The sequence below is a fragment of the Vombatus ursinus genome, unplaced genomic scaffold (assembly GCF_900497805.2).
Source record: "Vombatus ursinus unplaced genomic scaffold, bare-nosed wombat genome assembly UNPS02009770.1, whole genome shotgun sequence".
NCBI lineage: Eukaryota > Metazoa > Chordata > Mammalia > Diprotodontia > Vombatidae > Vombatus > Vombatus ursinus.
The window spans coordinates 7120396-7146028 of NW_020949548.1; the positions used below are offsets into that span (position 1 = coordinate 7120396).

Sequence of the window (25633 nt, forward strand, 5' to 3'; positions counted from 1 at the left end):
AAGAAAGAAAGAAAGAAAGAAAGAAAGAAAGAAAGAAAGAAAGAAAGTAAGAAAGAAAGATAGAAAGAAAGAAAGATAGAAAGAAAGAAAGAAAGAAAGAACAATAACTTCAAGGACCCCAGATTAGGAATCCAAACTTCAACATCTCATGAAAGGAAAGGCAATAACACTACAAAAGCAAACTAGGCTAAGTGTCCAAGCCATACTGTATTCCACGGTATACCTTGCTTTGCTGAGTCACAGAGTTTGGTCCCCATCTCTTGCCTTTCCCACCCCTATGGCCGCTTCCCTGGAATCTGAATCTCTGGCTTTAGCTCTGGTTTTCCTTCCTGGACACACTCCTCTGATCTTCCTGGCATGTTGCCCCTTCCGTACCGCAGGCTTCCTGCCAAAGCATTCAGGTTCAGTTTCACATAGTCAAGGGCCTTGAGATCATGCCACATGACAATCCATTGGAAAAAACCAGGGACATTTAGCTTGGAGGAGACTTGGGGGAAATATGACAGCTGTGTTAAAATAGGTGAAAGGCTATTGGGTGAAATAGGAAATAGATTTGTTTAGTTTTGCCCCAAGCCATTCCATTTGTGCTTCAGACCAATCAGTACAAGTTACAAAGAGGAAAGCTTAGTCTTTATAAAAGGGAAACCAAGATTAACAGGTCAAGCTATCCCAAAGTGCAATGGACTGCCTGGGGAGATCGTACATTCCCCTCCATCAAAGGTTTTCAAGGGAACGTTGGATAACAACTGATAGTGTCTATCAACCAGTAATAGATAGCTATCAGTTGAGGGTGTGTCATGAAAAGAATATTTGTTGAGGGACGAATATGATCAGGTAAGGGGTTCCTAACCTGAGGTCCGTGAATTTTTCTTTCTAATATTCTGATAACTGTATTTCCATATAATTGGTTTCCTTTAAAAATTCTATGCATTTTGTTTTATGCATTTTAAAACATTATTCTGAGAAATGGTTTGGAGGTTTCATCATATTGCCAAAGGGGTCCAAGACACAAAAGAAGTTAAGAAATCCCTGGATTGGATGGTCTTTCTGGTCCATTTCAACTGAGATTCTGTTATTCAGTGCCCTTAGGCACATCCTGGTAATCAGTATTTGATCACTGCAGTTGCTCAGGTCAACTCGGAACTAGACCTTCAACTTTTTTGAAGCAGTTTTGAATGAACACACAATGATGTAAAGTTTTAAAGCATTTCTTTATCCTCTCCCATTTGATCATCACAATGCCTTTATGAGAGAGGTGTTAATATTTTCAGCTACTAATTTTATAAACGAGGAAAATTAGGTTAATTGACTTAGGGCCACACAGCTAGTGAGTATTTGAGATGGGATAACAACAATAATATTGTCATCATTTTACAGATGAGGAAAGTGAGGCAACAAAAGTTAAATAACTTGCCTAGGGTCACAGTCAGTAAGTTCTTGGGGCAGGATTTGAACCCCTGTTTTCCTGACACCAAGTCCAATGCTCTAGCAACTACAGTATGCTGCCAATCTTAGACTTGTTGTTACCTCCTCCACTTAACCCCTTTAGTGCTTAAGAGTCCAAGAAAGGAGGATGTGGTCTCCTGAGGTACATGCCAAGTGCATTTCTGGAAGGAATGAGTTACATAGGTTACTTGCTTAGTGATCCAGAGGTTCCACTAAAATGTATGGAGCCACTATATAGTCCAAGGTCAGAAACACCATCCTTATTCAACCTGGAGCATGCCAGTTAAGTTAAGAAGTCAAGAATTCAGATACATTCTACAAACACCAACTGATATTATGACCATGGGCTATTGCAATATGGCCATGTGTCCTACCAGTTTCTATATATCTAAAACTACCTGTCTATCAGTGGGTACAAAAAAATGGACTCAAGAATTATTTCCTCTAGGCCCCAGAGTTTCCATCCTAAGTTCTGCTAAGAGAATCTTTTACAAAACAACACGCAAAATTCAGAAAGGATTAGGTTTTGTTGTTGTGTTGTTATTTCTCAAAAGAAGCTTGATTTGACCGTCTGCTGATGAAATGAGCCTGGGAGCTCTAACTGACCTTTAACACATTTAATGAATGAAATCATAATTAACAAAAAATGTTCTAAATAATGAAAATTGCATTTGTGTGAATGTGCAAAGCCTGTGACAGGAATTAAATCAGCGCCACCCCACAAAGGGGGTCCACCTAAATTATAAACTCCATCACCTCTTCTCATTTGTTTTTCAGAAACATTTCAAGCACAAAAGAAGGTGATGCTTCACATATTTTAATCCTCTTGATTGTGATTTGTTTCCCCATGGCCTTCAGGTCTCCATGTTGGTGGAGAAATGAAACTCTTCCATTATCCCCTGCCAGAGAGAGGACCTATACAAAATTGGTTAAATATAAACACTCTTAATTATCATATTTCAACCTCAATTTCTAACAACTTATACAACTCAGATTTTCCATTCTCAAATTGCTTTACTTACAGAAATGTCAAAGGAGACCAATAATTGCTTAAAATTGAATATGACTATCTATGAGGAATGATTTGTTTTGATTTGTCAAACTGTCTCAGACATACTCCATAGAATTTTTTTTAACACAGATTTGTTTCTATCTTAATTGGTTTTATTATTCCTCTAAAACTTTCCTGGGACCATGAAAATGGAACTTACAGCTTTGTTTAATAGATCTGAGGATCTTTGACTCCAGCTACATTGAACTACCTCTCTCCCATCTGGTAATATCCATTAAACTTTTATTCCATGGCTCCATTATAACCTTCTACCAAATCTAGTCTATATAATCAGACTGAAGAGGCCACAGGATAGCTGATCAGGTATTTTGAAATGACATCATTCAATGATTGATCCACCCCACAATACCAAGGTAGTTTCTTTGTCATTGATACATAGTCCCCAAAGACATGGGGATCACTATAAATAAGAGTATCAGCTTGTTTCCATACACAGAGAAGATATTCTGTAAAAATTTGCTTAATTATTCCCTCAATTTCAGGTTTACCCATGGGTTCTATTCAAAATGCTAAGGCAGTTTGCCAGACCCAAACTATTGTTATAATTACACATTACAGGGCTAGCCAACCTTCTGCAAAATTGTGAAGTTAGCTTAGATGGAGTCAGGAAGACATTTCCTAGACATTCGCCTGCCATAATGTCTCCTCTCAGGCCAATATCTCCTCCCTAGACTCTGCCCATAGAGCCACCCAGGGCTTCAGTAGGCCAGCTTTGACATTAGTTTGCATGGGTCCAGGCCTTCACTGAACCTCATAGTCACATGAAGAGCACTTAGAGGTCATTTACTCCAACCCCTTCACCTTATAAATGAAGAAATTAAGGTGTAGAAAGGTTAAGACACTTGCCTTGACCCTTTCCATTTCACTGAAATCTAAGATTCTACTCTTTTCTTCTAGGGGTGAGCTTTTTGAATTATCTACTTGGGAACCAGGACAACCACCACTTTCTCCATTCTTCTTCCTATCCTCCTACACCCACTTCCCTGGCCACTATCTAGCAGCAACTCCATTATGTTTCAAAACTAAGAAAGCAATATGTTTCTCCCATAGTTGGGACTCCATCCTCCTGCAAATAATTATTTCCAAATTTCTCAAGCTCAATCTTATTCTATCCTTAGACATAGAACCTTAGAGGTAATTGAATCCAACTCTCTCATTTTACAGATGGGAAAACTGAGGCCCACAGGGGTGTCATGACTTACCCAAGGATGCACAGGTAGTAGCTGTTAGAATGGAATCCAGATTCTCTAACTCCAGAACCAGTATTCTTTCCATCTGCTACCATGGGTTTACATTCTATTTACCTATATTTATTTTAGGGTCTTATGTCTCTCCTGGATATATAAGAATGTATCATTTCCCATTGCTCTAAGCACCATGATGGCAGGAATCATGCATATTGGTTGTTGTATCTGCCCAAACAATCTCTGAGGTCCCATCCATATCTAATCTTCAATCCTATAAATAGCCCTCTCCATACTTACCTTCAATACTATGGCATTATATATGTACATACATACATACATACATACACATACATATGCATGTGTGTATATATTTACATATATACATATATGAATATTGCTGATGCATCACTGGTACATATCCATTTAAGAAACTGGTCATGCCAGCATAGAAAAGTTAAGATTCCAACTTACTCGACATTCTCGACAGCTCTTGGTTAAAATCCGATGGCCCTCTGCAAGAACTTTTCCGCCATAGATACATTTTGCTGTAACAAGATAGATAAATTAGTCAGGGTGCCAAAGTCTTAAAAAATTAAGATAGATTCTTTCACTCACTATTAAACACAGGAAGAGAGTGACAGTTTGGGAAAGTAGCTCATTATGACTCCTATTATTATTAAAATGTTAATTTTGGTTACAGCTTCTGTGAATCCTTTGCACACACACACACACACACACACACATATATGTGTATATTTTAAATCTAGATTTTTTCATTGTTCCAATTCACAAATGAAACTAGAGAATGAACCAAGCTGACTTAAAACATGAAGCCCAACTTGTTATCAAAATAGAGAAATTGTCCACCTTGGTACACTGGCTGTGTATCCTCCATGAACTCCCTCATTAACCCAGGCTTCCTTCATGGCTTAGCTCATGTGCTACCACATATGGGAGACGTGATCTCCTCCTCTTGTGCTCACTCCCACTTCAAATTAGCATGTATATATTTATAGACTGATATGTTGTATTCACCTAAAGTAATTTTCATTTTGGAGTCCCAGTGCCTAACACAGTGCATTATGAGTAGAAGATGCATTGAATTGGGTTAAAGTGGATTAGACTGGGCTAGAAAGGCATCTAAATCAAAGGACATCTTTTGAGGTAGCTGGTGCTGCAGTGGATAGCTCACTGGGCCTGGAGTCGGGAAGACTTGAGTTCAAATGTGGTTTCAGACACCTACTACCTGTGTGACCCCAGGGAAGACACTTTACCTGCTTGCCTCAGTTTCCTCACCTGCAAAATGGGAATAATAGCAGCATCTATCTTTCAGAGCTGTTGTGAGGATCAAATAAGATAATATTTTTAAAGGGATTAACACACACCTGGTTTATAATAGTCACCATATAAATGTTGATTTCCTTCCCTTCCTCCTTCAGCCCTTGTGCTGTCCTTTAAAACATGTAGCATAGTGGAACAAGGGCTGAATTTGAAACCAGAAGACATAGGTTTGATTCACAGATTGGTTATTTACAATCTACGTGACCTGAGACCCAGGTATCACAGTGGGTAGAATGATGGACTCAAGCATAGATGAATTAATTAATTGTTCAATCGCATGTTCAAATCCTTCCTCAGACCTTTTATTAGCTGTGTAACCCTGGACAAGTCATTGAACTTTTCAGCTTCCATTTTCTCATCCATAAAATAGAGATAATAATACCATCACTCTCACAGGGTTATTGGGAGAATAAATCAGACATTATACATTAAATGCTTTGCAAACCTTAGAAGTGTTATTTAAATGCTAGTTATTGTTATTTTAATTTTAATTTATTTTTATCATTCATTTTTTTGAAATTTGGAGATCCAAATTCTCTTTCTCCCTTTCACCTCTACCCCACCCATTGAGAGGCAAGCAATATGATATCCATTATACACGTGAAGTTATGGGAAATATATTTACATATTAGCCATATTGCAAAAAAGCAAGAAAAATAAAGTAAAATAAAAAAGATCTGCTTCGCTCTAAACACAGAACCTATCAGTTCTCTCTCTAAAAGTGGATAGGATTTTTCATCATGAGTCCTTTGGAATTTTCATGAACCACTGTATTCATCAGAGTAGCTAAGTCTTTCACTGTTAATCATTGTTATAATATTGTTATTACTGTATATAATGTTCTGTTTCTGTTGCTGCTCATTTCATTTTACATCAGTTTATATGTCTTCCTAGATTTTTCTGAAACCATCTCCTTTATCATTTCTTATAACACAATAGCACTCCATCACCATCATATTCCACAACTTTTTCATCCATTTTTGAATTGATGGGCATTTTCTCAATTTCCAATTCTTTACTACCACTTAAAGAGCTGCTATAAATATTTGTGTACATACAGGACCTTTTCCTTTTTCTGGATCTCTTTGGGATACAAACCTAGTAGTGGCACTGGCTAGTTACTACTACTACTACTACTACTACTACTAATCCATAAATTGAGGGGACTGGATTACTTCAAAGTTACTTCCAGTTCTAAATCTATAAATCTATTCACCAACAGATATGTTTTGGGAAATGAGGCACTGTCCATATTTTATAATAAAAAGAAACAATTATCTACGTACAACTTTGTCCCTCAAGTTCAGAAAAGTCAACCAATGTAGAACAATGAACTCAAAGACTCACCTTGGGAAAAGATCTTCAAAGGCTAATAAATTGGGGAACATTTAAACCTTAAATGTACATTCAATGAAAAAACTGGGTAGAGCTCCTATTAGTAAATTCAAATTTCCCTGAAGTGTAATCCTTTATTCACCTGGCTGACCCAATTTAAAGTAGTACCAAAAATGCCCAAGAGGTATGATGCTTCCCCCCTCCCTCAAAAAAATGACTCCACCAAATTTTCTGTCTGCATTAGCAGCAGAAAAAGACCCTATGGATTTGTCTGTGTCTTCTGACCAGAAAGGATGCTTGCAGTTCCACTACTGCCTTCTAAGGAACAAATAGAAAGAACAGAAAGCAAGAAAGGGGCAGTGTCTTCTTGTGGTACATGCTGAAAGCCTTCAGGTTGTGTCTATACACAATGTGAAATATGACATGGATGCCATCGCCCAGTTGCTAGACTTCTCTGTCTCTGTCTTTGTCTCTCTCTCTCTCTCTGTCTCTCTCTCTCATCTTTGTACCTGAATTATCTGGATAGTACAAACAGACATGACATCTTTGCCAAAATGATGAAGTTTTCCATTTTATCCTTCATCTGCAGACCCTACCTTCAAAGCCCTGAGATTTCTGTGTAAAAACCTCCAATGCTCCCAACTGCAGCTGGTGCCGACTCATCCAGGTGGCTCATCCTGCTAAGTGCATTGCTGTCAAATTTGCCAGACGCTTCTTTGCCCAGGCTGGGGACCAAAGAAGAGTATCTGCCTGTTCTCCATCACCACACGCTGACTTGGATGTGTAATGTCTCAAGACATGTGTCTAGTTTGTTTCCTCTCTTCCTCTTTGAAATTGATCACTTCTGGGCCACATTTCAAATGATAAGGACCCTATCCTTGGATTTATTCAAACTACATATGCACATGAGCACAGGGACGCACGCACTCAAATCATCCAAATTGCTTCAGAATCAAGTGTCCCTTGGACAGCCCTACCTCATTCTTCATAGAATAGGGTTGTGTAAGGACGGGCTTTATTTAAGGCATGCCTAGTTCCTCTAAGATTGAAATTGGCTGAGTTTATAAGTGCAGCACCAAACTATAAAGTCATCTTGAGTTTTGTTTTTTTTTTTCAGGATCATCAATCTGTCTCCAATGTTTCAGTCCCCAATCTTTTCTATGATATAATTGCTGCTGCCACACATTGGTCTTATCTATCCTAATTCTTGGTCTACCTTCAAAAATCTCATTTTGTTCTGTCCGAGATAATAATACATAAGGCAAATCAGGTCCCTTTAGTTGAGTTTTAGGAGAACAAAGGTTCAAACTTAAATAGATCCTTGAAACCTTCAGCATTGCACCAATAGTGTTTGAACCAGAAAATGTCATATTTACATGAAGTATAGGCCAAAGCAATTGGACCGAGTTTGCATTTGGTTTTGTTTTGCAACAACCTAAAAGAGAAATTTGCAGATATATCTTTTTAAATCTGAAGACGTGGCCCTGATATTTGGGTCTAGAGTCCATAGTTCTAATGTTTGCCTCCAGGAAAAAGTGAGATACATTAGACTCCAAGACAGTCTTCTATAGAAAGCTTTCTGAACTTCAGACCTGCCCCAACCATCCTTCAATGCTCAGTCTTGAAATGTCAAAATCAACATCTTATATTATATGAAAAAAGAAAAGGTAGATGAGAAGGGCTCAGCATTCCATTCACCCAAGTCTCTAATCTGACCCCGTCTCTTCTCTTTCTACACTTTCTCCAATAACAACTTTATCCCCTCCCCCAAGCATTACAATTTCCTTTATGGAGATAACTAGCAAATTACAGGTCTGTTGCCAAGAAAGCACTTTGTAAACCTTGAAGTCATTAAATAAATAAACTACTATCCAGGGCAGAAAGCACTGGGGAGAAGGGGCCTGAGATCATGTCACCACCACCTGCTGCCATAAACCCAAGAGCCAAAGAGAGAGAGCCATGCCCTCCCAGAACACTGGCCTTTCTTCTAGTCTGTGCCTGTAGCCATTGTCCAGGGAAATGACCCATGTAGCATGAAACCTGGCAGCTGCCTCTGCAGCCACAGCTTCTGAAGACTCAGCAAAGAAAGTTTTCAGCACCAAAGTCTTTGACACTGTCAAATGGCTCAGGAGCAGAGATTGACATGGTTTTATTAATGCAAATGCCACTAAAGAAGATGTATTATCAGCTGCTTTGCCATTGTGCCCTCAAGACCATGGGGCCTTTCGATCTGAAATGCAGCTGAAATGTCTTCTATGTCTCATCTCCTGATCTTATCTCCTCTTCTAAAAGGATAGAGGGCAAGTTCTTTAAGGGAACAGAGTAGCACCTATTTGTGATCCCAGTGCTTAGCATAGCACTTTGGACATAATAATGGCTTAATAAATGCTTTTTTTTATTCATTCATTCATTCATTCATTCATTCCTATAAATGCCAGCTCAATCTCCAACCTTATCTGTACTCATGAGTCACAGTTCCTTATTTTCAACTGCCTAGATTGTTTCTACATTTGAATGTCCTGCTAGCACCTTGAACTGAACATTCTAAAACAGAACTAAACAAGTTTTCTCCTCAGGGAGAGATAATAACTGCCTTAAAGTATTTGCAAAGCTGTCACATGGAAGAGGGATTAGATTTCAGTCTGGTGCTAGAAGGAAAAAATCACTGCCATGGGTAAAAATTGCAAAGAAGTAAATTTAAACTTGATGTAAAATTCTTTTTCTAATAGAGCTGTCCAGAAGTAGCATAGGCTGTTCTGGATAGGTGGCAGGCCCTTTCTCAGTGGAATTCTTCAAGAAGAGATGGCATGGCCAGTTGTTAACTCTAACTCTCCATAATTTTGAGAGAGGTAGTATAGCCTAGTGGATAAAGAATTGGCCCCAGAGGCAGGAAAATCTGGGTTCAAGGCCTGCCTCTGACATATATTGGCCTAGAGAGGATGACAGACTTGTACTTTAAGAAGAACAATTTGACAGCTAAGCAGAGGATGGACTGGGAGATGGAAGGGAGACCTGACACAGACAGACGCACCCATAGGCTATTGCAAGAGGCCAGATGAGGGTGGCCTGCACCCAGGCAGTGGTAGTATTAGAGGAGAGAAGGGGTGTATAAAGAGGTATTATGAAAATAGAGTCTAATGCCTATATTCCCAGCATGAAAATAATAACTTGGCACTTTACACAAATATTATCTCATTTGATCCTCACAACAATCCTGTGAGGTAAGATATTCCAGATATAATTATTGCCATTTATGAGTACTATAAGTACTCAACTTTCTTATGAGTAAGTATGTATGTACATACATACATAAGTAAGTATGAGGTTCTGATGTGCTAAATGACTTGCCTGTGGTCACTTAACCGGTAAGTGTCAGAGTTGGGATTTGAACACGAGTCTCTCCTAATTGCAGATAGAATATTCTTTCTACTACACCATTCTATTAAACACAAATTCAACATCTGGTAATGGGTTTTCTGCAGCTGTGGTTTCCACAGTTAATCACATTTATTAAATATCTATATTGTGCTACATACTGGAGACATCAAGAGAAAGATGAAGGTGTTTCTGCCCTCAAGGAGCTGACATTCTATAGAGAGAGACAACATGCTCACATGTAAATAAAAACAAAATATAAAAAAAAGGCAAAACAAAATAATTTTGGGGTGAGGGAGGCACAGGTATCTGGGAGAATCAGAAAAGGTAATAGGTAGGAATTGGCAGCTAACATAAGTTTGAAGGAAACCAAGTGGTCCGAAGGGTGAAAGTGAGGAGAGTGCATACTCTGTGTCTGCAAAAGGAGGGATTCAGGAGATGGAATGTAATATGAAAGGAACAGAAAGAAAGAGAGACTGGCTATGCTACACAGTCCTTCCAGTGTAGACAAAAAAAGTCAATAGTTTGATTCATTTGCTACACTTAGGTATACCTAGGTATGCCATACTGCCTAGATTCTAAAAATGACTCCAGAGAACTGCAACACTATTTTCCCCTACTAGTGAATTAATTGACATCGTTATCATATTTTTTATTTAAACTGTTTTTGATTCATTTTACCTGTGCTTATTCATCAAGGCAGGGGGTGTGGGAAAGGAACACTAACTGTCCATTAATGGAAACATGCATATAAATCTTCATCCCAGCCTCTACTCACGGCGGCAAGCTTTACAACACTGGCCTCCAATGTGGACAGGGAGCGAGTCAGGAGAACAGTTGAGAGGGGGACAGGACATCCTCCGGCATTCTACCGCTCCACTCTGAGGAAGAACAGAGAAAGAAGACTCAAAGTAGGGAAGACTGGTACGAATGGAACAGAACCAGGAGAATGACTCACACAATGACCATAATAATATAGGGTATTCCAAAAGTCTTAGTGTGGTTTTACACTATCAAAGTGTTAAATTGATCTAAGACTTCTGGCATACCTTGTATAAAGGAAAACAACATTGAAAGGCAATAGAATTCTGACATGACCGCATCAGAGTACTGATTTTAGAGCATTTCTCTCACCTTTCAACAGAGAGGTGGCAGATTTTGGGTGCAGAATCAGATATATATTTTCAAAGTGACTAATTCACTGATTTATAGCTAGGTTCTGATTAATGAAAGTAATGAATCCCATGAAGTATTCGCATGTATTTGAATTCAGGTGGTTCAAAGTTATAATTATGGAAAATATGGTAACTCATCCCTGCCCAGTGGAAAATATGCAGTGCCAATTTGAATAATATGAACTTTTCACTGGATCATTTGCATTAATTGAGACTTAATTAAATTTTCTTAAATTAATACTTTGGTTCTAAGGGTGGGTTCTATTGGGCATAGGATGGGTGAGGAGTTATCAGAACTGAGATGAGACAGACATAAAACAAAAATTCATAAAACAAGGCAACAGAAAAGGAATGGGAATAGAAAGGGGGAATGGAAAAGGGGCCTTAAGGGTTTGCTTTTAAAGACCCAAATCCTCATCCCAGAAACTTCAGAGAAATAAAAGCAGTGTTAGAAGTTTTAAATTTATTCCTGGATCAAAAGGAGAGCCTTTTCTGTCACCTGAATGAACTCAAGCCACCTCTGTTGCTTTCCTGATATACATCATTGACTTTATCCCACATGCCCACTCAGGACAAATAAATTAGATAGAAAACAAAAGCCCATTTTACAAGAACATAAATAGGACCCTTTGCAGACCCTGTCAATCATTGTCAAGGCACTAACAATCAATTTTGTATTTTCCTGGACAAACAATGACATTCTACAGATATTTATCAAATAATTTCAGTGGGACAAGATTTACATACTAAAACTCCTTCCAATTCTTAAATCCTGACTACAGAGGCCATAGTTGTCACTTTGTAGGATGAAGACACATTTTAGAAAGCAAATTAAATCATATTTAGCACCTAATGTGTGAAAATAGCTATTAATTATAATAATATTGCCATAGCACTTTAAAGTTTACAAAATATTTTCCATTTATTCTTATTGGATCTACACAACCACCCTGGGAGATCAGAGGCATTATTGTTCTCATTTTATGGATCAGAAAAGTGTGGCTCAGAAAGGTTAAATGTTTTGTCCTGGATCACACAACCAGTGTGTGTCTATAACATATTTGAATCCAGCTCTTCCTGACTCCATGTCCAATGTTCTTTTTCCATCACACCTGACTTCATGATGAATGAAACCAATCTCTGAGTCTGAGCCCAAAAGATAAATTTCCCTACCTGCCACCCCTAAACAATAAGCTTCTCAAGGATATAATTAGGACAAGTGAGAGACTGCTGTCAAGGGAAAGTAAATTTTATGTTCTGAAGATTCCCATTTTTTTAAATGGCAAATTTCCAACATTTCTTAACAATCATTCAAAATTGCCAGTGGGTGCATACAAAAAAAAAGATGATAACAATTCTCAGAGTTAACATATGTCTCCAAGATCCAAGATTAGGCCATAATTAGTTCTCTGCCCCTTAAATGTGCTTTTTCAAAGATCCTTACTTTACACGTGCAATTCCTGCAGTGATCATCGTCTACCCAGGAGTCTTGGTCCCGATAGATCAGTCCATTTACTTGACAGGTCTTCTCGCAATGGCAGTTTTCCAACTGACTGAGCCTCGTTTCTGCATAATTCAGCTGTAAACCAAAGTTGCTAGTTGTAATTTCTATGATTCACTTGCAGGGTTTTTCACATAGCCAATACAAAAATGGGGAGGGGAAAGGAGGGAGAGAAAGAGGGAGAAGAAAACTCGAACCACTCACCATTCCCTAACAGGATCTAATTTTTGTTACACAAGGTGAAATCAGTCTAAATTGAAGACATATTGCCTTCCATGGTCTAATGAGCACCAAATGAGACATTAAACTGTATCTGAGGGACCTCACGGGTGTTCATAAATTTGTGTACTTTCAGCTCAAACCACACATTGAAGCACTCATAATGAATGTATTCTTGAGTACTCATTAAACTGTTTACAGGCAATATAATCATGAACACTGATGTACTTCTGTTCATCTTCTGTCTTTTACCTTTACCCTTCCACTCCAATGAGATAATAGTTGTAAAAAGCTCTTAGTACCATGCCTGGCACACAGTAGGTGCTTTTAAAATGCTTATTCCCTTCCTTTCTTCTCTTCCACTATCATCCTTCCCATACTAATCAAGTGGCCATGGTTTTTAAAAAATAAAATCAGTGTTTGCTCCAGCAGATGGGAATCTGGGGAGAAATCAGTGGGAAAAGGATAAAAAACCTGAAGTTCTCCTTCCCTATACCTATAAGCCAAGTTTAAGAATTTCCAAACTCATGTTCCCAGGAATATGCTACATTGTCCAAAAGGAGGGAGGAGGAGGAGGAATCAAACACTGATAGACAAAAGAAAATTTCTTTAAACAATTCACCAGGGGGTCATTTCTGTATCCTGCTTCAATATAGCCATTTCTCAGGATAAAAATTCATCTTGGGGGTGGGGGGGGTGGGAGCATGACTAGCCTTTTATCATTACTGTCTTATTTCCTTTAGTTCCAAAATTGAGTCTGCTATGGTTTGAAAGAAACTTTTTTTTTTCACTAAAAAGCCATGAATTCATTTCCCTTGGCCTTCTTAATCCTCATGTATTCCTTTGTTTTCCTAACCAGCTTCACTCAGAGTACTCTAGGAAAGCACTCTGATCTTTGATCAGGTTAAAATATCTCAAATCAAGCATCCACCCATAGGACTTCTACCATGATGATGCTGATTCCCAAGAGATTTCCCTTATCTGAGGTTCTCACTCAGAGGGTCCCATCAAATAGTTATCCTAATGAGTACTATGACTTTACAAATAAGCAAAAGCTAAATATAATTTTAAAAATTATGATCTCATTCATTTCACACACACCCAATAAAACCTCTATAGGAGATGACCTCTATAAGAGATGATATTGATCATATTTTTCTGCAGTTGAATACTTTTTGAATAATTTTGAATACTTCAAAAGCTAGGATCCAACGAAAGATAAGATACTTCCATTTGCTTTTTTTTTTTTGCGGGGGGGGCAAGGATGTGGAACATTGGATATGATGTTATATAATGTTAACATGTTCATAAGTTTTGCTGAATTTTTTTATTTTCAAAAATGAAATGGAAGAATACAATGAGAAACGTAAGTGATATAGAAACAAAAGATATCAGTCAAAATGGATTTTAAAAAAACAATGTTTTACCGATTTTTATTTTCTCAAATAACCTTTTCCACTGTCTGCTCTTAGCATGGATTCCAATGGGTGGGTGGTGAAATAGCTTTAAAAAAAGTGAACTACAGAAATAAAATAGAAACCTGGGTAAAGCACCTTATTAATCTCTTACCCCTTTCAAAAGCAAAACGAGTTGACTATACCTAAAATATTAAACCTCTTATGACACCTTACAATAGGACTGACCTTCTAAGCTTCCAGTTTTCACTCAAAGCCATAAGTTAAATTTTCAGTTGTTTCCAAAACCAAGACATCCATAGTAATCGGCATCACAATCAGCAATCATTTCATGATGTCAGGATGAGGGTGAACAAAAAGGCCAGATCTTTGAAGCAGAAGATTTGGCCATAGCAAGGTAAGACAGGGAAGTATGCAAATGAAAAGGCATTAGCAAGTAACAATGAAGCCCCATCCAGTAAACCATTAGAATTCTGAATCAAGAGGGTCTCATGTAACTGAATTTAGGTTGTTGGAACCATGAGCTTTTAAAATAGGACCCATCTTAACAAACTAACAGAGAAAGTGCATTGAGTCAGATTCTACAATAGTTTGAGAGACGGCATGGTGTAGAACAGAGATGTCAAAACTTTTTGGCCACATTGTGGCCTATAACAGTCCTGAGGCCAGCCAGAACCAGAGTAAAATATAATTGGGAAATATTAACAAAATTTTAAAAAAATACAATAGAACCTAGATAATGTTAATATGTGTTTTTTGGAGTCCATCAATACGTGGCCTGTAAGGATCCTTATGTATAGTTTAGTTGCCCTGTCTGTATTTGAATTTGATAGCACAGGTGAAGTAGATAGAGGGCCAACTTCAAAGAGGGCAGGAGTTGGACTCAAGAACTGTCTCTGACGCATAAATGCTGTGTGACCCTGGGTTAAGTCACTTAAATTTTCAGCACCCTACACAACTCTCTGAGACCAGGAGCTTTAAAGAAAGTACTCATCTGTATTGACAGAGGGAGTTTCCTCCCTGAGAATTCTATAAATCATAGGTCCAATAGAGACATGTAGATAAGTAGATAGATAATGTATATATATGTATATATCATATATGGCATACTTGTGTAAGGATTTACTACTCCAAGGGTTTATGATTTTATCAGTGTGTAATCTCCTATCCCAGATGCAGATGACAACTCACTGGCACCTTCCGGGGTGGTACTAGAGCATTAAGATGGTCAAAGAATTCAGCCCACTGCAGCTAAGCTGGTGAGGAGCATCTTAAATTTTGCCAGGCTGCTCCTCTGACAACAGATACAACAATCTCCACACCGCAGTCTAAGTCTGCCCACCTTGGTATATCCTGCCAATGCTTGCATTTCAATGGAATGTGAACTCAGTGTTGTCAGCATCCTACAGTGAAGCCTTTGAGTAGAACTTGACCTAGATGTCGTTAACATCATTGATATATCAAGGCATTTGTAAACAGACTACCAAGAACTTACTGTCCAAGTCCTATTTGCCAATTACAACTTCCGCTATCCCCCAAATGCTCAAATACTCCAACGAATCTGTGAGGATATTAGCGCGATGTTTTCTACAAATAGATCGCAAGCCACCCATGTCTTCCCAATCTCATGATTCTTGTTCATATCCTCCCATTGGTTTAACACAAGAGGGCCACCCAACATGTTGGAGGCTTTTATCTCTTTCTTCCAACATTTCAAGCCTCAGAATCAGTAATCTCAACCTCCAGAAAAAAGAAGAAAGGGAAGGAAAAGATAAACATCTGTGTCTCCTTTCCCCAGTCTTATTAAGCCCTATAGGAAATAATGATTGGCCTATACCCTCTTCATAAAACTATAATCCTAACTGCCAAATATAGCTTTCCCCCAGTGATCTCAGGCCTTAGGGGATAAAAAGATAATAAAAAATAAGGAAAAGATGAATAATCCCATCTTCCATGAGCCTCACAGAAAATAATGATGGGCCCATTCCCTCCTTTGAATAATGAAGGAAATCAGAACAGATTTGTCTCACTCTCAAAAACAGCTCAGTCTCCTGGATTGAGACATCACTTTTAAGAGGAAAAAAAATACATCTCTTACTGTTAATACTTTGACTGTCTCTAGCATCTGTCTCACTAGCACTGGGGCACTTGAAAAATTTCACTATTTTAGGAATGAAACCATAGGAGAGGTCGAAAATTCATCTCTCCTGTTTCCTGAACAGAAATTTAGGCTACTCTAAGGCTGTACCTGAGGGAATCTGTAATACTGGCAACATTCAGCCATGTCCAACGCCACACCCACAATGTACCAGTTCAAACAGAAATCAAAAGTCACTTCTTCAAAAGCCTACTTTCTTTCCTTTCAGCATTTTGATTTGGGTTTTAATTTAGCCTTTTCTACTAATATTTAAAATCTAAATTTCCATCCCTGTAATAACAGTGAACCAAGAGATAACGGCATTAAACTAAAGCCAATTTTTCAAAGATGCTTAATTTGTAATCTTCCCTTACATTTTTTTTTATTTTTTATTTCCTTGGTTAAATCTCGTAACAGCAATAAAAGAGGAAAACAAATATAAATCAAGGAAAAATTATATGTTCTGTCTCTGGCATCATCACACTGAATTTATACAAATTCATTTAAGAAAGCTACTTGTGTGCTATCTACCTTGGCTCCAAAGAATGGACAGAGAGACAAAATAGATACAGCACCAAATCTACACCCCCAAGTCTGCACTCTCTTTGTTCATACTTTTATCTATGCAACGGTCTACTAAATAATTCATTTAACTATACACATTCAAAGACAGACAGCAGTGAAGCCTTTTTTCACAGCGAGAGGTCAATGGATGGATCTGAGCAAAGGAGTTGCAGTAGTGGGTCCCCCCCCTTTGAAATGCTATTTACTTGGCATCTGCTGTATGAAAGGGAAGAGAAATCTTCTATTGTGTTAAACCTTTAAGCTTAATTGAAAAATCACTATTGAGCTCTGCGAAACAATGAAAGCCTCAAAATTAAATGTGTTACAAGCTGAAATGCCACTCCAAGTGCTTCTTGATTTGCATAAATAGATTTGTCAAAGATTTAAACAAAAGTAATCAAGAAATTCCCAGGCTCCAAGTTCTTGTTTTGCTGAGTACCAGGCTTAGGAATGGAGTTGTGAGAGTGATAATGGAGTGGGTAAAAAGAAGGGGATGTGTTGGGGAGGGGCTGCTGATGTCAAGACGCTTGTCCTCAGAAGGTAGATGAATTCTCATTATGCCAATAATTTATGCATTGCAGCTCCAGAGAACATTTGGGGGTATCTTATTTATCAATAGGGGCTGGGGTGAGAAACATAATGGAAACAAAACTTGGGAGTTGGCAACACTGCTTCCTTTTCCCTCTCCTTAAAAAAGCATTGGTTCTACCTCTAGACGTCAGGGCTCTTGATTATACCCTGACCTCCTAAAGCAGCTGAAAAACCCTTCATCAGCCTGGACATTTGTCTCCTAGATTATCCATGCCTGAGCACACACTCGTTGCACAAAATTTCACAGTTGGCAAAAAAAAAAAACTTCAATGGACCCCCAATCCAATCCATACTACAAAATGAATCGGCATTGCAACACACTCAACAATTGCTTATTTAGGCTTGGCTTGAAAACTTCCAATAAGGGGAACTCTCTCACGACTAAGGGTCACCCCACTACACTTTTAGACTGCTCTAATTGTCAGGAAGCCCTTCTTTCAATCAAACCTGAATTTCTCTTGCCACCATTTCCACCCACTGACCCCAGCTCACCAAATAGGACCATTCTAAATCCCTCTTGCAAATGACTGTATTTAAATACTCAAAGAGAGCCAAAAGGAACATTCATATCTTCTCTTCTTCAAGTTAACCAACCCAAATCCCTTCTACTGATTCTTACACAGCTTACTACTGGTTGCCCACTTCTCCGTCCTTAACATAGCTCCCAGTTCTACAGGAGTTTAGAATTTACAAAGTACTTTCCCCATAACCCTATGAACCAGCAGTCCTCTTACATCTCAAACAAGCACAGAAATGTTAAGTGACTTGACCGGGATCACTTAGCTAGTAAATATCAGAGATAGGATTTGATCTCTAAGAACATGAAATTTTTACCTTTGTTGTGTCATGCACCCCTTTGGCAGTCTAGTGAAGCCAATCCATTCTCAGAAAATTGTTTTAAAATGCATAAAAAGATAAAATTACAAAGAAAATTAATCATGGCAGAATACAGCTACCAAAATATTTTTCAATTAAATTCATAGATTTCATGAAATCTACCCATAGACTTCCTAGGGTTCATGGACCCTGTTCTAAACCAAGGCCTTAATGCCAGCTTGTAGGCTCCTACCTCAGGCTCTACCCTACTCATGACTCAACAATAAAAATAGTCAGATCAAATGGGCAAATGTTTGAGTTACCTTTGTTTTAATCTTCACTATGCCTACCTGCCTTTTCTAAGTTTAGCAAGCATGTCTTAACTGATCTAGAAGAATGTCTTTCATTCTAAACCGCATTTGCTGCCAGGCTGGCCTATTAAGACCAACCTTCCCCCAAGGACATTCCCAAATTCTCTGGCATGGAGAGCTTAATGATGTGAAGGGAGAACATTGATCTGCAGATACTTGTCACTGCAGCATGCTGTTCCCTCCTCCTCCCCCACCTAGGATCTTTATTTAGGGTTCGACTCATTTCACATCCCCCATCACAGTGACTCCTCTATTAAGGGGCCAGGAGGTACTAGTGTTCTGCATGGCTCATCAAGCTTTCCTCTGTTTAAAGGAATGACTCAAGAGTACTGGCTCTCTTCCTTTCCCTTTCTTGTCATCCAAAAAGCTGCCACTGGCTGAGTTTACATGTCTCTTTCTATCAGAAAGTTACTGGAAGACATGTGTTTGACAAAGGGATCAAAAACACAGGCACTTCTCTCCTTTTCTTGCCATCTTCTCTCTCCATCTCCATTTCCCTTCTTTCCAATTCGTTTTCTACCCTATCCCTTTCCATTGCATGAGTTCTCCAGATTGGCCTTGAAGAGCTCATGTATACTCCATCCACCTTCTCCAAGGCCATTGCTGACACAAAAATACATACTTAAGGAACAAATGCTTCTTTTTTTCTGTGGTCACAGTGGCAGGTCTGAGCTGATAGGGTTAGAAACATAACAAAGGGGGGACTTCCAAAAGTTGATTCTCCCATATTCAGCTCATAAATGCCCCACAATTAGACCTACCTATCCTACCTATGCAGCAATGCTCTCATTAAGCACAACAGGGCATTGGGGTGCATTGCTAAAATGAGAAAAAATGCCATTCTCACCCACACAAATGAGGAAAAACTAAAAGGACATTCCCTAAGCAGGGGAACAGGAACTCCTATTCCTCTGAACCTGAGTGGCATGTTTCTTGTTCTCAAAATGCGGTGGCGAACTAAAATATAATTAACAGCCCGGAGACCGAGCCGCTCCAGACAGTTGATAATAGGAACCTACATAGGCGATGCATCGGGAAGCCAAATAATTGCACCTTTTTCACATTTACACAGATAATACCAGCAAAAAAGCTAGTACTTAAAGTCTCAGGTGACCAGGGTCAATCCATGTGCCTTTTCCTCTGTGTGTGTGTGTGTGTGTGTGTGTGTGTGTGTGTGTGTGTTGAAATATTCTGTCTTTCTAGAAACTACCTGCCAAAACAGCAAACATACCAGTATGGATTACAAAATGCAGTGTGGTTTCAAAAATAAGATCAATCTACTAAGGGGAACCTTTTCATCCACCTAGGGAAAAGCCTTACATCGATCTCGACATTCACAATACTAACCCACCCAATACAAAGTTCTCCAGATGCTATGGGGATAGTGTACTTGGTGGTAGGGAATTAGACATAGCCTGAGGTAGGATGGGACTAATCGCACCTGCTTTTGCCTTTATATAATCCTCACTTTCTCAGAACTATTATCTCTTTGGCCCACCTCAATGGTTTTCTGGCTGTTGACCTTAATTGAGGTCCAAAACTGATTGATATTTTAACAACAGTGCTAGGAGCAGGCTAGTTGCAACAAATGCCTCTCTTCACATAGCTCTATTACTCACAGCTATGTCCATAAATATAACAACATCAGGACTAAGAGAGGAAGAGAAAAAAAAATCCATGGTTGATTAAATGTTTGGTATCATACAGGGAGACCCTTAATTTATTTAGGGACATCTTCTCCTTCCCTCTCCCAGTCAAGGACCAGGTAGATTCTGTACAAGCTTCCATTCTCCAAGGACTTGACAGGAGTCTATCTCAGGAACTCAGTACTGAGAATAAAAGAGGAGTTCTTAACTTGGGGACCATGAACTCATTTTTTTTAATATTTTTACAATGATATTTCACTATAATTTGTTTCTTTTGTAATCCTTTGTATTTTATTTTCTGCATTTGAAAACATTCTTCTGAGAAGGTGTCCATAGACTTCAGTAGACTGTCAAAGGGGTCCCTGACATGACCTAGGTGACCACAGGTCTAAAGTTCATAAAGGTCCATGAAGAACCCCAGTCCAGTCTCCCATCCATCACCCGCTCAAAGACTGCCTTGTCAAATCTCCTCATTTCTTCCCCCAAGGGTTTAGCCACACAAGTGAACATTAACCAATCACTTAACCTCTCTGAACCTCAATTTATTCACCTGTAAAGTGGGGCTAACAATAGCTTGAGAAGTGATCTCACAGAGTTGTTGGGAGGCTCACACAAGGTCATACATGTAAAATACTTTGCACACTTGATGTCTCAACATTAGACACGAACAAAAGGCCCGCAGATTTATGAACCTCAGTCACGGCTCTCTAAGGCAGAAGAGTGGACTAACTCAGTTTGAGGAGAATTTTCAACAAGAGCAGCGACAAAAAGGAGTTTGTTCTTGGCCTTTAATTAAATTCACAATATGAATACCGAAACCTTCTCGATTACGTGAGATTTTATGATACTCGTTGTGATAAATAGTGTGATGCTATATACTAAGTTATTTATGGAAGCTCTTCTTGTGGTCATAAGAAACTTGGAAGAAAGTCAACGCCCTCCGTGGAGGAAGGGCTGGACAGAATATGTTACATGGACAAAATGGAATGCTATAGTACAGGAGGAAACGATGAAGGGGAAGAATCTGGTGAAACTTGGAAAAATATGAAGAAATTGATTATTTGGGGGGACATGAGGGAGGGTTAGATCTGTGACTTCCTAGGTATAATAAACCACTCCCATGGCCCCTGCTCCAAGCAACTGAAATAAGATATAGGAAAATAATCAGAACCAAGAAAGCAAGTTGCAAAGAAGCCACACAGAGTTAAATAGAAGGGAAAAAAAACATTAAATCACAACAGAATCTAGATCAATGCCATGGCCAATCTTGTCTATAAAGGACTGAAGATGAAATACTCTTCTCTCCACTCAGAAAAGACATAGCAGAATAAAGCACATTCTGCCAGACACGGTGAATGTGTCATGTTGTTTTGCTTAACTATAATTCTTTGTTTCAAGAGAGAGTTCTATTGGAGGAGTGTTTAAAGAAATGATAGCAATGTTTTAAAAAGCATCAATAAAACATTTAAATAAATAGGTAACCAAATGAATAAGTGAATGAATAAATAAGTGAATGAATGAATAAAAGGGTGCTTTAATAACCTGAAAATAGCTCCAAATTGTGAACTATTGCATTACTACCTTCTGGTATAACCATCCTACCTACCTACATATATAATGACACACCCACACATAAACACATACTCAATTGGAGGCAGTATAGTTCAATGGAAAGAATATTTGATTTAGAGTGACAGGACCAGGATTCAAATCATGCCTTTGTAACCTTCTATATGTATGACCTCAGACAAGTCCTTTTACCTCTTGGGGCCTCAATACTTTATCTATGAAATGAAACAAAATGAAATTAAATTCCTCATCTATGAAATGGAATAAATGGCTTCTAACATCCCTTCCAAATCTCAATCTCTGATCCTATCACCATATCATACAATATTCACCCAAACTGTTAATAAGCACAGCTCTTACCTATAGGATGAAAAAACATCTGTATGCAAAGATTTGAGAGGTACCACAAAGCAAGATCCGTGTGCTAGAAAACATGTTCCATTCTTGCCTATTCTTAACTCTTGAAATAATATAGAAAATCACGAGACCATAGGCTCACGGCTCTGGAGGTGGAAAGAATCTTCTTGGTAATCATCTAGTTCAAAACCCTTTTATATAAATGAGGAAACTGAGGCATCAAGAGGATATTACTGTCCCAAGGAACGTCATGCAGGAACTAAATGCAAAGTCAGCACTCAAACTCAGGTCCTATGACTACAAATTTAGCATTTCTTGTACCACACCATGCTGGCTTAATTCATTTTTGCATGGTAATTATTAATCTCTCTTAAATTTCATACATTTCTAGAAAGGGTAATGTATCTAAAATCTAATTTTTATTTGTCTTTTTTATATCACCTTCATTTCTGCATATATGCCTTCCTCCTCTACCAAGAGAGACATCTGTAACAAAAGTAAAGAAGAAGAAGAACAAAGAGCTGGGGTGGGAGGGAAGGCATTTCAGCAAAACAATCCAGCAAAACTTATCAATTGAGTTTGATGGTATATGGAATGATCTGCATACATAGTATATCCTCTCACCTCTGCAAAAAATGTTGAGTGAGGTCAAATTAGGTGTACTAGAGAACTTTCTCTGACCATAAAAATATATCCAAAGGAGACAGGTCATCAGACAACTGCCTGGAGAAAGGGAGGCCAGCTAAGAAAGGGGAACATTAAAAGGGAGGAAAGACTACAGAAAGGATTGGGGGCATGTGAAGACAAAATCTGCCCCCTTCACTATTTTATCCATGGACAGCCCTGCTATAAATGACATCCACAGTTGTGATAAAATACCTCCCCATAGGAGTTTATAATGCATACATGAAAATTATGTCTTTCCCCTTCTGATTATTTTATAATTAATCTCAGATCCAAAGAGTAACAGCTGATATGCAACAGTAACTTTGAACACATAGCACTATACTAGTTTCTACATTTCCCTACTTAATAATCAATGGCTACATTCCTCTTTATGTTACCGAAAGACTCTCTGATTATAGAACTAGTCAAAATATCTATTGCCTCCAAACACTCTTCGAATAAACATCCTGATAAAACCAGTAGCATTAGGAAAGTGAATGGTTATGTTTACCATCACTAGTCATATTGTAAGTAAGAATAAACCACTTTTATAGTAACATGCAGCAGAAGCCAAGGATAAATGTTTGCATTATAGCATATCCATCTAAATTCCAGATAGGAATGAGAAACGGAATGACATATCACAAGTAAAATTCAGGTACCTACTTTGGCAGTCATTTTGGCCAAAAGCTCTTGCAAATCCATTATCCCTTGCACCAGGCTTAAGAAATCACTGCAGGTTGGACATGCTCAATAAAGAAAATAAAGACATATATGTCAATGCAGAGTCAATATATGGTAAGAAGAAACAGAAAAACAGCATTTACTTGGTTTCCTAGTGACATGCGTGTGTGTGTGTGTGAGAGAGAGAGAGAGAAAGAGAAACAGACAGACAGAGAAACAGAGAGAGACAGAAAGAGAGACACACACACAGAGACAGAGGGAGAAATAGCATCAGAGAAATATAGAGACAAAAGCAGAGTGAGAGACGGAGATAAGAACTAGAGTGAAATCTAAGTGAATTTCAAATCTGGAACTTTTTGCTGACAGACAAGAATAGGGGACTAGAAAGAGAGTATTATCTAAACAGAAGGAAAATGGGTCCAGTATGATTCAAAAAATATGTGTTGAGTACTTATGCTCTTAAGCCAGGCACTTTGCTTGATGTTGAGAACCCAAAGAAAAAAGCCAATTGCCCTCTCCCTTAAGGAGAGTTATTACCAGCTATAGATTACTGGAAGATTACAAGCTACTGTGGGAACATAATATGTGCAAAAGACTAGTAAGTGCCAAATATATAGCAAATAAGGTGGAGAGAGCTCTTTGGGGGAAGTAAAGAGGGGGAGGGGCTAGAAGGTACTGGGTGTGGCTGCTGTACTACATGCTGAAGGAAACTAGGGAATGTACACCAGCCTATACATGGCATGCCTATGCAATTCATAGTGGCCCTACTATGCGAAGGCACTGAGACAAGATGGAATGTCATGTAGGGCAAACTTCTCCAACATCAGTTTGATTTGAATAGAGAGATCATGAAGGGAAGAAATATTAAACAAGACTGGAAAGGTAGGTGGCAAACAGATTGTGGATGGCCCTTTATGGCAGAATAGGACTCTGTATTTTATCCTAGAGGCAATAAAGAGCCATTGGAAATTTTCAAGTAGGCACCTGACATGTATTTTGGAACAACAACAATTAGAACAATTGTTGAGTGCTATCAATAAGCAAGGCTGGGAAACCTGCAGAATTGAGGCCACATATAACCTTCTAGATCCATGGGTGCTGTCTTTTTACTGAGTCCAAGTTTTCCAGAACAAATTCTTTTATTAAGGGGATTTGTTCTGTGAAGTTTAGATTTAGTCAAAAGGCTGCACTTGAGGACCTAAAGAGCCACTTGTGACCTTGAAGTCTCAGGTTTCCCACCCCTGTGCTAGGCATTAAAACTGAAGTAAATATTGTAGTCTAAAAACATTATTTCTACAGTTTTTAACAGTCAATATAGCCAGACTCCAGCTGTTGGTCTAAAAATATCATGTTTATAGAACCTAAGCCATTAATAGATCATTGCAATCTGCACATTCTCAAGTCAACAAGCTGCTACTTACTGCGATTCAGATTAGGACATTGTGTTATGTATCCATTTGGCATGAAGATGACTTTCACATCTTGAATGACACCCTTTAAAACAGAAGAGATAGCTGGTAATATATATTGTACTCAAACAATTATAATCACATTTATTCTAGGAACATATACCAGGCTGGAAGAGCCCATTAGAGGCTATGCCCCAGATTTTAAAGATGAGAAACTGAGGCCCAGAGAAAATAAGTGACTTATCCAAGGTCACACAGGTCAAAAGTCGCACAACTAGGATTCAAACCCAGGTTCTTCAAGTAGAATCCAGCGTGTGTTGCACTGTTCCAGAGTCAGTCACAAACTTTATAAGGGCCTAGAGTGGCTGAAAAAAAAAATCATCATTTTTAGAAAAGCAGAATTTATTCATTGAAGAATTGAATTGGACCTAGCCCCTAGGACTAGATTCCAAAGCCTATTTTCCAAACTACTTTCTTTCTTGAAATACTTGTATGTTTGCTTTGCTTAGGGAGACCACTACAAGTTACCACTGGTTAGCACTAATGGAGTTCTTGGTACCAATATTCCACTGGTAATTTTTTCTAAACTATCTCTGATCAAAAGGAAATTGAAGAAAAATCCCCCATCATCCCTGAACATTAGCTGACATTGACATGTGGTTGGAGGAATGAAGGTTGCTTATTTAAGCGGTAGTGAAAGAAGGATGATAGACATGTATGAGTGTAATGCATTCATTTTGATTCATTTGGTCCAGGA

The 25633-nt window shown here is 38.5% G+C and overlaps 1 protein-coding gene across 1 annotated transcript in view; it reads right to left on the minus strand.

Moving 5' to 3' along the window:
• NELL1 (neural EGFL like 1) overlaps positions 1-25633 on the minus strand; it is an 845852-nt gene that overhangs the window by 647975 nt on the left and 172244 nt on the right. The window contains exons 6-10 of the mRNA XM_027852558.1: positions 24889-24961; positions 23450-23532; positions 12376-12510; positions 10535-10637; positions 4177-4250 (exon numbers count right to left, since the gene is read on the minus strand). Of these exons, the coding sequence (XP_027708359.1) occupies positions 4177-4250; positions 10535-10637; positions 12376-12510; positions 23450-23532; positions 24889-24961 (468 nt within the window). The remainder of the gene's footprint in view (positions 1-4176; positions 4251-10534; positions 10638-12375; positions 12511-23449; positions 23533-24888; positions 24962-25633) is intronic.